The sequence below is a fragment of the Apium graveolens genome, chromosome 5 (assembly GCF_009905375.1).
Source record: "Apium graveolens cultivar Ventura chromosome 5, ASM990537v1, whole genome shotgun sequence".
In the NCBI taxonomy this organism is placed as follows: domain Eukaryota; kingdom Viridiplantae; phylum Streptophyta; class Magnoliopsida; order Apiales; family Apiaceae; genus Apium; species Apium graveolens.
Genome location: NC_133651.1, coordinates 99,356,629 through 99,373,096, shown reverse-complemented (window position 1 = coordinate 99,373,096; position 16,468 = coordinate 99,356,629). Strand labels below are relative to the sequence as shown.

The 16,468-nt window shown below is 33.2% G+C and overlaps 1 protein-coding gene across 1 annotated transcript; it reads left to right on the top strand.

Moving 5' to 3' along the window:
- The first annotated feature begins 13,739 nt into the window (after window positions 1-13,739).
- LOC141660280 (uncharacterized) lies at window positions 13,740-14,333 on the top strand. The gene has a single exon (XM_074467252.1). It carries the CDS (start codon window positions 13,740-13,742, stop codon window positions 14,331-14,333), a length of 594 nt encoding a protein of 197 aa, XP_074323353.1.
- The last annotated feature ends 2,135 nt before the right edge of the window (window positions 14,334-16,468 follow it).

The window sequence follows — 16,468 nt, the reverse complement described above, 5'->3', positions numbered from 1 at the left end:
AACTGGTCACCCCATCTTCCTTAAAAATCTATTATATGGAATATTAGTACACCTTCTAGTGTTTGGAATGGTTCTTCAACTTATTTGTTCCCTTCCATAACTCTTACTAATACTAGAGTTTTGTTCCTTAACATTTGCTCATTTCGGCGCATCATCTCTGTCGATTAATTTCTTGTAAGAAGTTCTCATTGCATTTCTTTACGCTCGTCTCCTATTACATGCTTAGCGTCATATTTAATATTTCTTTTTGTAGTAATGTAAGGCACATCGTGGTCCTGTTTCCATCTTGAAGGAAGCACCATTTCATACGCAATTAATTGATACGTTTTAGAATCGTGGAATGCTCAGCTTCTGCTATCGGCCAGACTTCTTCAATCACTTCCCGTATAATATTTATAGTACTATGATACCTTCCGGGCCATATTCGTTATTCTCGCTAGATCCTTAGATGTATTCGTGTTTATTGGGAACTGCTACCAGTGGCCTTTAAAGGGCGGGTACGATCTTCTTTGCCTTTTGTCAGCTCTAACAATGAAATCCTTTATTCTTCCACATTGTCCTTCGTAAGGTATATCTTCGGATATTTTTCTTATGCTAGCGTGGTAAGTATATCTACACGAATTTTCTGTCAACGATAGGCGATTCTCCTAACCGTGCCAAATAAAAGGCAAGCCACAAGATGTATCTTCAATGGTCTAGATAGTTCTCTCGCGCTTCTTGTCAATTTGAGAACTCTAAGTCGTGCCTCTGTTCATTATTTTTCATAAAATACTTTGGGAAATAATCCATTTGTGAAATTAAATCTTGGGTTCTTGCCTGGCACAATTGCCACGGGGTTTCTCTTTCACCCATTATCTCTGTCGTGTTTATTACAATTTCGTCGGGTGGAGACCTATCTTTTGTATAATACAATAAGCGGTCTTATTTAACCTATAACTCAAAATCCCCAAATAGCATTATGGCTTACTTAGTTCCTGATAATCCTCCTTTATAATTTTTATTATAATAAACTTTTACTCCCATTCGGGCCATTTACAAGTCGCAATCACCAAAATTTCAATCCTCACCATGCCGTTTTCATTTTCAACCATGTCGAGTACTTAATTTCCTACTCAATGACATCCCTTTCACATTCGGTCATGACTAATATTTTATTACATTTTTAGGCATCTTTAAGTCTTCCTATTATGTAATAAAGGGTTCTCTTCACATTGTCTCAACTTTAAAATTCATTCATGCGATCCTTCTCATCAGTTGTTCTGAAATTTGTCATCCTCAATATATCTTTTCCTACTTAAAGTGTCGGCCACCACATTGGCCTTTCCTTGATGATAATAGATTTCTCAATCATAGCCCTTGATTAATTTGACTAAAACTTCTACCTCGTGTCCAGTGTAAGTATATACTAAGAAAAAGAAAGAAAGAAGAAGAAAAAAAATTCCAAATTTTCCTCATAATTTAAACTATTTGTCCCTTTCAGTGGGAACCTTATCGCGATTATTCTAGATCATTATTAGGACGCCTTATGTCACGGTCCTTAAGCTGCATAGACGTATTATTACACTTCACATTAAATCCTATTTTTATCGTCGAGTATTGCTAACACGAGGCTGTTACTAATCTTACCTTCACTTTTTTTTGAAAATCCTATTCCTCGAATTCATACATGCTTGGCCTTTCCCGAATTCATTTGTACCTATCCCGATAATGTTTTATAGGAGCGTACCTCACTAATCACGGTGGTATCTCTATTATCGTTCTTCTATAACCATGTTAAAGATCCTTATGATAATAACTAAACATGTTGTTCCCTTTTTAAAACAACTTACTCATCACGATGCTCCAATTGCACAATCATAGCACTGAGTTTTTAGTCTCATATTACAGCAATCGGTTCTCAACTATACCTCTCTTTTTCTGGAAGGCAATAGGCTTTGGAAGAATAATTTTCACGATATCGATGTAATTTAGACAATCTTAACAAGATTATAAAATCTAATATCTGAAGAAATAATGAGCTCCGAATAAAAGAGTCGCAACACTCAAAAGATTTATAACTTGGAAGAACGAATACAACAAGGATTATCCTTCCATGTCCTTAAAATTTTATATTATGATATTATAGAGAATATCCCTTGAAAGGAATGATTACTGAATAATAACATCATACGAATGATACTTGTAAGATTTCCCCATTGAAAGAATAATTTTCTTTTCGAATAATGAAAGAATTTTCGAATAACATCCTCAACCAAATGTTAACCATTGAGATTTCAAAATGATGCTATTTTGAAAGAAGGAATTTTATTAAATGATTAACAAATAAGGAAGTATATTATTTTTCAATCACTTTATGAGTTTAATTGGATATTCGTTATATAAAAGAAAGAACAGAACATTTCATGAACAAAATATTTCATAAAACCGAATATGAATTCTCGTTTGAGTGGGAGACCTAGTTAGGTCTCAATTAAATCATTCTTTGAAAATTTCATCAACAATTAATCTTGCATATATAATGAATCGTGTAAAAAATTGATTGGAAGTGGAAATAAAAAAATAATAACTAGTCCATATCAAGCAATATTATCAACCGACTAAGAAAATGGCTAGCTCAATTGGTTTGACATATAGCAACTAGCTAGGACAATTAGCTAGGCTTCCATCATATTAACTAAAATTTTGACTTGTCAGGAAATTAACTAGTCATTCATGAGAACATATGCAACTAAGCATATTTCAGTTTGTTTATAAAAATCTCAACGTCATAACCACTGAAGAAATTTGTGGCTACCTAAATGCCGATTTTGAAATAAAGTGTTTTCTTAGGTTGAGAAAGACAATTATAACTCTGAATCGAGTGGTCTTGGCATTGGAACAATCGATAACCCCTCATTAAATATTTCTTGCCAATAAAATGGTACACTTGGAGGTGCCCTCATTCACATACTTTATCAGATTCTCAAATAGAACTGCATCAGGAATACCAGTATCAAATTGATACCCTTACTATGATTTTAAAGTTCAATATACAATCTCATCCAGAATAGAAGAAAAGGATTCCCGAGGAATCTATGGATATTAGATCATCCATGTTTTTAACAATTTATTAAATATTTATAATCTTGACTAAGAAGAGTAAGTATGAAAGAAGAATCAAATGGAGATATTCATTATGAATATTTGTCGACTAATGGAGGAAAGTTTATTAAAATTCCTCGGATAATTGAAAGAAAGTATAAATAGCTCTGAGCCGAACAAGAAGATTATAATATATAAATGAAAGTTCATGGATCAACAAAAGACTTTGGATAAGTCCTTATCCAGAGAAAATTATTTAGGGTTGTTTGTCATATCAGAAGTTCAAAGTAGAGAACTAAAAGGATTGGCTAATATGACTTATCAATACAATGCGAATGATATACAGTTTGGAGGAAGTAGTGTGAAAGTGAGTAGATGCCAAAATAATTCACTGATTATCCTAACCCTCATCATTATCCGTCCGAGGATGATCTTATCACTTCGTCTTCTTAATTCCATATTTCAACTAGTGTCTTTCTCAACATCATTTTAAAATCGCTTACTAACTTGACTTTCAATAGTATATATGTGATTCCGGTATTTTATCTCAAAGACCTTACTCAGAATTATTCCGAAAAACATCTGTTAAGGTGATAGGGGCCTGCTTTTTGCATCCATTACTAATTAAAAGTGGCCAGTTCCCCCTGGGAGAAGATCAAAGAGATCTTTCAGGGATCTCAATGCAGTCCATAAGTTCGGGGGCATGTGTGTGTAAGTGAACATACATTACCAAATATATTAGAGGTCTACGAGTATATATACGTAGTCTCTGACATCATTTCTATCGAAGAATTCTGCTCTTATAATATCCGGGAAAATTATGTGAATATTTTGTGTTAATTAAATAAATATAATGTGTTTTATGAGTTTAAAATGATTATTGCCATGATATTACGTGTTATAATTGTTACTGTGGCCCCGCAAGGACCATATTTTTTTTTTGATTAATTAATATGTGTTAAACTGCATTTATATGAATCGATCTTATTGTGGATATGTTGTGAACTTGATGATTTCATTAATAAAACACCTTCGTAGATTTTACTTAGTGAAAAATGTAGCACTCGACGGATAAGGAATATAGTCCCGATGGATGACTCAATATAGTCCCGACGGATGATGATTTATTATCCATCGAGTGAGTAGCTTGTGTAATAATAAGTCTGTAGCACATTTCTGCATACACCTTGTTTAGATTCCGTAATAGCACTCAAGTCATGTTGACTTCAATTAGATATGCAGAATAGGTTGATTAATTGTACATAGATGATGTCTTGTAATTCTGCATAAATGAAATGAAGTCAAGTGCCAAATAGCTACCCGACGGATAAACAACAATGCCACTCGACGGATGATCAACAAGGCAACCCGACGGATGATCATGTACCTGACGGATAATCAATTCAAACATCTATTGATAGTGACAACACAGTCACATGCGTCGAGTGTATGCAAAAGGAATGTGAAAGCCTATTCAACTGGGTTTTAGAGAACATAGAAGCATTGCCATTTCCATGCTATTATGAAGATATTCAAAGATGCTGGAATAGAGTAATGAAGCAGCATAGTATTAGACTTGATAGGTTTTGTTTTATTATCTTGTCTTATTACTTTGTAATCTTGGTGATATATAAACCAAGAAGTAGCAAATAGAACTATAAGAAGAACAAGACTAAGAACATTATCTCAGAGAAACAATTGTAAGCTACATCCTTAGCATTTCTCTGTAAACTTAGTTGTTCATATTTGTAAGCAGCTGTGAGCTAATCTTGCTACACAGAGTTCTCTTGATATAATATATATCTCTGGTGGATACATTCAAATCCACCAGAAAGTTTTTAAAGACTTGTGTTTTTAATTACTTGTGTTTTGATTTTACTAACTTCTTATTCCGCACTTTGCAAATCAAACACTTACATATTATTAAGATAGAACATTTTATATTTGTTTTTTGAAAAAGGTTCAAGAATTCCATTCAATCCCCCTTCTATAATTCTTGTTGCATTGTTAGGGACTAACAGATCTGCAATCAGGACACGTGTTTATTTAATTTTTTATCGAGATCGTTTTATCTCGTTTTATGTGCGTTTGAATGTATTTTATGTGTTTTCGGGGTTTTCTGTTAATTTAGGAATCGTTTGGGTTTCTCAAAAATTAACGGACCGGGACCCCATCAGGACGTCAAAGCCCACAAAATTCACATTTTATCTTTTATAAAACACGTATTTCAAATACCCATTATTTTTGCATTTTTGAATAATTCATAATTTTTGGAGAATTTTGAGATAAATTTTATATTTAATTAATTTAGAAATTATTCCCCATAATTATTATTTTTGGGCCTAATTATTCTAATTAAGGGATAAAAACACCCTTAATTTCTTTTAGGGTATTGATTTTTTGTAAATATAAATAGCTGTAGAATATTTTTATTTCATTTATTTTTATTAAAAATTTTAGAAAATAGAAAATCAATAACACAATTTTGGGGGTAAAATTCATTCATGAACACAAATCCGATGATTTCAGGTTATTGGTTGATCCTCTGTTGACGCTCTATAAACCAAATCAAAGCTCTCAACAAGCCCGTTAATTTGATATCAGTTTCAATACCCGAGATTGAGTATTGGTAAAAATCAAATTTTAAGTTCTTATTTTTGAAACGGGTTCTTGATTTATGGTGATCTTTGATTGTGTTTGATGTTATATATAACTTTACCTTGATCTGTAGAGTTGATTTGCATATAAAATCGTATTATTTGAGTTCGTGAATGATTAAATCGGGTTTTAGGTTTTTATATAATTTTTGAATCGATTTTTAGAATTATTCTTGAATTTCTGATTGTGTTTGATTATATGGATAAATTGTAGATGTTTAGGGGTTTAATTTGAGCTATAAATTGTAATTGTTGGTTGAGGATTGAAGGATTTCGGAGTTTCTCCGGATTATTGATCTTTTATCGGTATCCATGGAGGTTGTGATCGGAGACGTCGATTCTGGCGTTAATTGGTGATGTTAGGATGTGAATTTGATTGTTGTGTTGTTGTCTGTGTTGTGGGGAATGAAAAACCGGCTCAAAGATTCGTTTTAGAGGGGAAATCGACTCATCGGAGTCGGTCAACCCCGCCGGAAACTGGGTAATTTTTCAGAATCCGGTGGGTATTCAACCCGACCCAGATTTTTCTTCATAACCCGTTTTAGACCCAATCCCCGACCCGGTTTTGATTCTTGAATCCCCAATTTCAGCTTCAGTAATCTGTTTCTGATATTCCCTTTTTAAAAATAAATTCAATTTCTAATTTTTAAAAATCATATCTTTTAAATTCAAAAATCATTTAATTATTATCTTAAATTCAAAAAAAATTATTTACGTAATTATTTTAAATTCCAAAAATTATTTTCTTTTATTAATTTCAAAAATGAAAATTTGATTTAATTATTTGTAAATTTCTTTAAGTAATTATTTATAGATTTAATTAATTGAATAATTCATTTAATTAATTAATTTTATTTATAAATAATTAAATAAAGTATAATTATTTATAATTAATTCAAATAATTCTTAAAAATTATTTTTGACTTTTAAAATTTATATTTAGGTATTTAAAATCAATTAATATTATCATTAATTAATTTTTTCCTATTTATTTCTTATTTTATTCATAATAAGTAAACCGTTCGTCGGTTTAATACGAAACAAACGCGTATAGACTCGGAAAAATATTCCGCTTCCAATAAAATATTTTCGAGACCTAATTTCTTGTGTATTGAAAGGTGTTTGATTTGTGAATCATTTTTAATCGATAGCTAATCGATAAATACTATTTTTGACCTGATTTCAATTCTAAACGTATTGAGACCTATGTTTTGACAATGTGACTTATGTGTTACGTGAATTATATGATTACGTCTTATACGAATAACATGATTACATGTTACGTGATATGCATGTTATCTGTTTATAGTTCTAAATGCCATGGTTAGATATAAACGATCGGGTAGACGTTAAGACGTATAGTTACATCGATTGAATTTGGTTCTGTCAATTAAGACAATCCTTTTTGTTTATAGAATTGAGTAGCAAGGAGTGCATTCAAGTGATAGAAGGAATTGATAGCCAGCAGTTATAATTCAAGGTTATAGTGAGAAATTATCGAGCATACCGGGCAAGTTTTCTCCCCTATTCTAAATTCAGAATAGTGATTACTTTGTTTATTCTTATACAGTAAAACCTCTGTAAATTAATACTCGATTAATTAATAATCTCTCTAAATTAATAATTTTGTCCGGTCCCGATTTGGGCCAGTTCAAAAAATGATCAATTTCGATAAGATAATAAGATATTAATTTTTTTGAAAACCCTGTATAAAAATATGGTCCCAATAAAACTATAAATTAATAATTCCCTTATATTCATAAAAATATAGCTATTACATCTTTGTAAAATATGATTCAATTGTAGTTTGCTTTTTCATATAATTTAAATCAACATGAAGCTCATCCCTAATCTTCCTTATTGCATCCAAAAGCTCGGGTGTGGTGCTTTCATGTTGCATCAAAAAGTTATTAAGCATTTTTGATGCCTTGAGTGCTTCTTTACGTGTAACCGGCTCCAACGGTGTTGTATCGTCTTCAAGATCATCTTCAACACTATTTTCAAGGATGGTGTTTGCAATCTCTTCTATACTCACATAATGCTTTTCTTGCTTCATCCGTCATTGTTGATTTTGTGACACCTTTTAGATGAGAAGCCATTGTTTTGTTTGTATAATTTTTCCCCCAATCTAGTATATACAGTATATATAATATATTTTATGACTACACATACATTGAATACTTTTTATGTAAAATACAATGAATTAAATTAATTCATGTACTTTGAATTTTCCTAATATACATTCAATATTTTCTATGTAAAATACAATGAATTTAACTTATATACTACATGGACTTTGAATCTAATATATTGTACATTACATTGACTTTCTAAATTCATATACATTGAATTAATTGAATTAAGTATAAAATATAAATTGTACAATTCATTTTATTTAAATTTATGTGAATAAAAATTTAATCAAAAGTTAATTTTGTTTGCTACCGAAAATTCTCTATAAATTAATAATTATTAATTTATCGATTAATTAATACCTCTCTAAATTAATAGAATTCTCCGGTCCCAACTATATTAATTTATAGAGGTTTTACTGTACCAGGCAAGTATTCCGGAACTTTCTTGTAGTATAATTGCAAGTATCCCTACCTTCACTTAACATTCAAGTGATATTTATTCTAAACTCTATTATACAAGTTTTTATACTATTCTAAGTTCAGAATAGTTGAATATTTTATATTTCACTGCAAAATTACTCTATACAGTGGAACTTTGAGATGAGATTAGCAAATAACTAATTATTCTGGTTATTTCGCCAGTTGTTGAGATGACTCCGGACCATGTGAAATGGGGAGTTATATGGTTAAGGATGTCGTTTGATTTGACTCCTTTGATTAAAAATGTTTTATGGATTGTATGAATGCGTAAGTGACCGAGGCTGACGGTCCAGCGGAGGGCTATGTATTATATGAAATATTATGATATAACTTGTGCCATAGGAAGATATATTGCCTTTTATTTGAGTACTCGTGTTTTGGGACATGTATCCACGAACCATGATCCAGTGCTATCACACGGGCTGATCAGCATGTGATAGTACGCCCATCGGTGAAAGATTCCAGTCTAAAAATTATCATTTATTGTTTATATCTTCTTTAACTTTTATTATTGATCATATATTGTTGTTTATCTCCTGATATTCAGTTATTATCAGAATGTGGTTTATCATTTCAAGCATACATTTTATACTGCTTGCTGGGCATTTCCTTCGCTCATACTTGTTTATTATTCTAATCTTTCAGCTAAGTCAGAGCAAGCCTGAGTTCCAGGTTTGACCAGGAGAAGTGTACTTGTAAATAGTTTGGTGTGTTTCCAGGTAGACTGTTTTGGGACACTTAACTAGTCTAGAGGTTTGTAATAAAATCTGAATAGTTTGTAGAACTAAATAGACTTATGGGTTGTAATAATATTTGGTTTGTATTAGTGACTGTTTCATACTATAACCCGTGATCGATCCAGTTGCATGCAAGGGGTCATATTTATTATTTTATTCCGCTGTGTTTATTATATTATGGGTTATCGGTTAGTGACTCCCAAAGCTAGACCCCCGATTTGGAGGGCGTCACAGGTTGGTATCAGAGCTACAACTTATGGTAACTGAAACAAGCTTAGGGTTGTCTTAAGTGAGTCATAGGAAGATCACATAAGATAGGCGCGTATAGTTTAACTCTTATAGAGTTAAGTTTAGGTTATTGGTTTGGTTTATAGCTAAGTTTAGGGTTGTCTTAGGTGAGTCATAGGTTTCCTGTTTTGCATTTAGCTTTAGGCTTTTATGCCATTGCCTTGCTATTTTGTTGATTTCCGAGGATATTGAGAAGTGATGAAAGAGGTTTGAAGGTTGTGTTACAACCCTATCCACCATTTGTTGGTTTATTAGAGATATTGAGTAAGAGTTGGAAGATTTGGATAATTCTTCGTTAATTTTCTTTGTGTTATTATTCTCGAGATAATAAGAAGTATTATGTGATAATCATGTCGTATGTGTTAATATGGTAGCAAGTTTATGATATTTTGGAAAAGAGCTAATGTGTGAGAATTCTGATATGCTAAAAGATTGCTACATATTTGACACCATGCTTGATAGATTACTATTAACATTGCTTACCAGAATAATGGCACCGAATAGGAGGAATAATTCAGGAGAGGATCGTACCGAGAGTCGTACAGATCCAACGATTGTCCAGGTGTTGGGCTCGATGCAGCAACAGGTGTTACATCTCATGCAGCAGCAGCAGCAACATCAACAAGTAGCACCACTTGCAGTAACTTTTAAGCAATTTCAAGGTGTGAAACCACTTGAGTTCAAGGGAAGTGCTGAAACCCTGGAAGCAAATGTGTGGCTTAAAGAAAATGAGAAAGCCTTTGACTTATTCAGAGTAGGAGCTGAGCAAAAGACCAAGTTTGTTAATTACTTTCTGAAGGGTGAGGCAAACTATTGGTGGGAATCCACGCGAGTGTTGGAAGGAGGTGAGTTTGTAATTTGAGAAAGGTTTACAGAACTATTTCTGGAGAAGTATTTTCTGAGGTATATGAAGAATCAAATGGAGATCAAGTTTTTGAATCTAACACAGGGTGAATTAGCAAGGTTTGTGCCAAATCAGGTTGATACAGATGAAAAGAGGGGAAAAAGGTTTGGATAAGGATTGAAATTTTGGATTCAGAATAGAGTGGCCATGTTTGAGTTGACTTCATATGTGGAAGTGGTTCAGAAAGCGATGCTGATTGAAAGTAGAAGCGACACGTCTCAAAGAGAAAGGGACGGGAAGAAAAGGAAAATAGAAACCTCAGGAGGAGGTCAGTAGTATGGTGATTGTCAGGGGCATTTCAACAAAAGGCCAGAGTTTTCGGGTAACAAGAATATGGGATTCAGAAGACCACAATCAGGAAATGGGGGACAAGGTAGCCATTTTAAGAATTCAAATCAACAGAGGTCCAATCGTCCACCAATGCCAGATTGCCAGTTTTGTGGTAGAAAGAACTTTGGGAATTGTAATGCCAATATGACTTATTTCAAGTGTGGCAGGAAATGACACTTTGCTAATATGTGTCAGAATCTGAATCAAGGTCAGAATGTGGGGTTGTTTGTTATAAGTGTGGGAAGGCAGGGCATATTGCCAGAAATTGCCCAACACAAGGTGCAACATGTAACATACCAAGGATCGCAGGTGCTCCATCTCAGGGTATGCCAACGATTGAAGGACCATCAGCTCAACCCAAAACCTGAACATTCAATATGACTATGAAGGATGTTGTTGAGAGTTTCGACATGGTTGCAGGTATGCTTCCAGTCAACTCCGTAGATGCTAAAGTTTTAATTGATTCTGGAGCTACATGGTCATTTATTTCTCAAGATTTTTTCGATAAACTGCATTTCAAAGTTAAATTGTTAGAACAAGCATTAATGATAGAACTAGCTAATAAGAACCAAGCTTCCGTTGACCGAGTGTGCCTGAGGTGTGACATTAAAATAGCGGGACATCATTTTTATGCTAAGTTGGGAGAATTTGATGTTATCTTAGGAATGGATTGGTTGTCAGAGAATAACGCTCAGATTGATTATAAGAATAGAAAAGTAAGGCTTCAGATATTGGATAGTAAGAAGAAGGTGATATTTAGAGGGAGTAAGCAGTTGAAGAAGTTCTTAATGATAGTACAAGCGAAAAAGTTATTGCGTCAGAATTGTGAGGCATATTTGGCCCATGTGATAGACATCAGCAAAGATGTTCCCGTGCTCGAAGCAATTCTAGTTGGATGTCTTTCTAGATGATCTTCCAGGGTTACCTCCCGACATAGAAATTGAGTTTGCGATTGATCTAGCACCCGGAACAGAACCAGTTTCCAAAGCTCTGTATCAGATGACACCAGTGGAGATGAAAGAATTGAAAACTCAGTTGTAATATCTTTTAGAAAAAGGAGTTATAAGACTGAGTGTATCTCCATGGGGCACACCAGTGTTGTTTGTCAAGAAGAAAGACGAAAGTATGCGGCTGTGTATTGATTATCGAGAATTGAATAAGCTGGCCATTCAGAACAAGTATCTGTTGCCAAGGATTGATGATTTGTTTGATCAACTGAAAGGCGCTATATGGTTCTCTAAGATTGATTTAAGATCCGGATACCATCAACTGAATATCAAGCCAGAGGACATTTCAAAGAGAGCATTCAGAACCAGATATGGGCATTATGAGTTTTTGGTAATGGCATTTGGATTAACAAACACACCAGCAACTTTCATGGATCTAATGAATCGAGTGCTCAAAAAGTATTTGAATAAATTTATGATTGTGTTCATAGATGACATCTTAATCTATTCCAAGACGGAAAAAGAACATGCAGAGCATCTGAGAATAGTTCTGGAGACACTACGATAGGAGAAATTGTACACAAAGTTTTTTAAGTGTGAATTTTGGTTAAAAGAAATATGATTTCTTGGGCACGTGATTAGTATTAAAGGAGTGAAATTGGACCCGTTAAAGATTGAAGATATAATCGACTGGGAGAGGCAAAAACACCAACATAAGTAAGAAGTTTCATGGGACTGGTAGGTTACTACAGAAGATTTGTGGAAGATTTTGCGAAGATAGCTATGCCATTGATAAAGCTCATCAGAAAGAACCAGAAATTTGAATGGGATGAGAAATGCGAAGAGAGTTTCCAGGAATTAAAGAACAAATTAGTATCTTCTCCAGTGCTAGTCTTAACAGATGATCAAGGAAACTTTGTGATCTACAATGACGCGTCGTATAAAGGATTGGGATGTGTTTTGATGCAGCATGACAAGATGATAGCCTACGCTTCAAGATAACTAAAACCATATGAAGAGAAGTATCCAACTCATGATCTAGAATTGGAAGCTATAGTGTTTGCATTGAAGATATGGAGGCATTATCTTTATGGGGAAAAGTGTGAGATCTACACAGACCACAAGAGTTTGAAGTATATCTTCACCCAGAAAGAGTTGAACATGAGACATAAAAGTTGGTTAGAGATAATCAAGGATTATGACTGTATCATCAAATATCATCCAGGAAAAGAAAATGTGGTGGTAGATGCTCTTAGCAGAAAATAAAGGTTAAACATGATCACTTCATCTGAGGAATTGATCAAGGAATTTGAGAAGCTTGAATAGAGGTCAGTATTTCATGTATGTCTACAGATGTGTTATGTGCAATATCTTTTCAACCAAAATTGTTGGAGAATATAAGAAGATGTCAGGAAGAAGTAATGAGCCATGAACAAGACGAGTTAACAGGAGAAGAGAAAGAGAGTCAAAAGGATGATAAAGGCTTAAAATTTTCTTCCAGAATATGGATACCCAATGTAGCTGAGCTGAAAGATGAAATTCTTCGAGATGGTCACAACTCCAAATATTCAATTCATCCCGGGAGGACAAAAATGTACATAGACTTAAGAGAAAGCTTTTGGTGGCCAAGTATGAAGAAATAAATTATTGAATGAGTGAGTAAGTGTTACACTTACCAGCGAGTCAAAGCGAAACATCAAAGGCCCAGTGGACTGTTACAGTCATTGGAAATTCCAGAATGGAAGTGGGAATATCTTGCAATGGATTTTGTAGTTGGATTACCAACGACCAAGGAAAATCATGATACTAATTGGGTTATTATTGACAAACTGACAAAGTCATCACATTTTCTTCCTATCAACGAGAGATTCTTATTGGATAAATAGGTTCGGTTATACCTGAAGAAAATTGTAGTTCGACATGGAGCTCCAGTATCTATAGTTTCAGATAGAGACCTTCGATTTAATTCAAGATTTTGGAGAAGTTTTCAAGATTATCTCGGAAAAAAGTTGAATATCAGTACCACGTATCATCCGCAGACAGATGGTCAAAGTGAAAGGACAATTCAGACTATTGAAGACTTGCTAAGGGTATGTGCACTAGATTTTGAAGGAAGTTGGGACGAATATTTGCCATTAGTTGAATTATCATACAATAACAGTTATCATGTCAGTATTGGAATGCCGCCTTACAAATCCCTGTACGGTAGAAGATGTAGATCTCCAATCTGTTGGGATGAAGTTGGCGAGAGAAAGATTTTGGGTCCAAAATTGATCCAGCAAACAAAAGAGAAAGTCGAACTCATACGAAAAATATTGGTGGCAGCTCAAGATCGTCAACGCAGATATGCCGATCCTGCAAGAAATGATATAGAATTTGAAGTTGGAGAAGCAGTGCTATTAAAGTTTTCACCTTGGAAAGGATTATCCAGATTTGGGAAGAGAGGGAAGTTGAGTCCGCGTTATATTGGCCCTTTTGAGATTTTGAGGCATGTGGGAAAAGTCGCTTATGAGTTAGCCTTACCACCACACATACAGCAAATTCACAATGTGTTCCATGTATCCATGTTGAAGTGTTATTTGCCTGATTCCAATCATGTGATAGATAACGAGCCAATAGAGATTCAACCAGATTTGTCTTTTGTCGAGCGACCAGTGAAGATTTTAGACCGACAAGAGAGAGTGCTTAGGAATAAGTCGGTGTCTTTAGTACGAGTCTTATGGAGGAATCCCAAGGTTGAAGAGTCAACTTGGGAGTTGGAAAGCAAAATATGAGCCAAGTATCCTCACTTGTTTTCTTTGGCTGATTCTGAGGACAGAATCCTGTTAAGGGGGGAGGATGTAATATCCCGAAAAATTATATAAATATTTTGTGTTAATTAAATATAATATGTTTTATGAGTTTAAAATGATTATTTCCAGGATATTCCGTGTTATAATTGTTATCTGTGGCCCCGCAAGGACCAGATTTTTTTTCGATTAATTAATATATGTTTAAACTGCATTTATATAAATCGATCTGCAATCGGGAAACATGTTTATTTACGTTTTTATCGAGGTACTCGTTTTATCTCATTTTATGTGCATTTGAATGTATTTTATGTGTTTTCGGGGTTTTCTGTTAATTGAGGAATCATTTCGGTTTCTCAAAAATCAACGGACCGGACCCCACCGGGACGTCCAAGCCCACAAAATTCACGTTTCATGTTTTATAAAATCACATGCATTTCAAATACCAATTAATTTTGCATTTTTGAATAATTCATAATTTTTGGGGAATTTTGACATAAATTTTATATTTAATTAAAATATAAGGGATAAAAATACCCTTAATTTATTTTTGGGCGTAATTATTCTAATTAAGGGATAAAAACACCCTTAATTTATTTTAGGGTATTGATTTTATGTAAATATAAATAGCTGTAGTATATTTTTATTTCATTTATTTTTATTAAATATTTCAGATAATAGAAAATCAAGAACACAATTTTGGGGGTAAAATTCATTCAAGAACACAAATCCAATGATTTCAGGAGATTGGTTGATCCTCTGTTGACGCTCTATATACCAAATCAAAGCTCTCAACAAGCCCGTTAATTTGATATCAGTTTTAATACCCGAGATTGAGTATTGGTAAAAATCGATTTTTAATTCTTGTTTTTGAAACGGGTTCTTGATTTATGGTGATCTTTGATTGTGCTTGATGTTATATATAGCTTTACCTTGATCTGTAGAGTTGATTTGCATATAAAATCATATTGTTTGAGTTAGGCAATGATTAAATCGAGTTTTGGGTTTTTATATAATTTTTTAATCGATTTTTAGAATTATTCTTGAATTTGTGATTGTGTTTGATTATATGGAAATATTGTAGATGTTTAGGGGTTTAATTTAAGCTATAAATCGTAATTATTGGTTGAGGATTGAAGTATTTCATATTTTCTCCGGATTATTGATCTTTCGCCGGTATCCATGGAGGTTGTGATCGGAGACGTCAATTTTAAAATGATAATTGGTGATGTTAGGATGTGAATTTGATTACTGTGTTATTGTATGTGCTGTGGGGAATGAAAAACCGGCTCAACGATTATTTTTAGCCGGGAAATCGACTCACCGGAGTCGGTCAACCCCGCCGGAAACTGGGTAATTTTCCAGAATCCGGTGGGTATTTAACCCGACCCGGATTTTTCCTCATAACCCGTTTTAGATCCAATCCCCGACCCGGTTTTGATTATTGAATCCCCAATTTCTGTTTCAATAATCTGTTTCTGATTTTTCCTTTTCAAAAATAAATCAAAATTTAATTTCTAATTTTTAAAAATCCTTTCTTTAAAATTCAAAATCATTTAATTATTAACTTAAATTCAAAAAATATTATTTACATAATTATTTTAAATTCCAAAAATTATTTTCTTTTATTATTTTCAAAAATTAAAATTTGATTTAATTACTTGTAATTTATTTTCAGTAATTATTTATAGATTTAATTAATTGATTAATTCAATTAATCAATTAATTTATTTATATATAGTTAAAAAAGTATATTTATTTATAATTAATTCAAATAATTCTTAAAAATTATTTTTGATCTTTTAAAATTTATATTTAGGTATTTAAAATCAATTAATATTATCATTAATTGATTTATTTCTTATTTTATTCATAATAAGTAAACCGTTCGTCCGTTTAATATGAAACTGTTATGGATTGAAAACTAGGGTATATTAATTGTTGTATTTATTACTAAGGTTCGGGAGCTCAAGCCCTTTAATGGCTCCTCTCGTGTTTCACAACTTAACTCTGCCTTTACGAGATGCCTACGTATCTCTGTGAGTTAGAGAATCAAGTCAAAAAACGTAGTTCTGATCTGTGGGGTGAGACCCCTTATTTAGACGTTGGGAGTCCTTAAA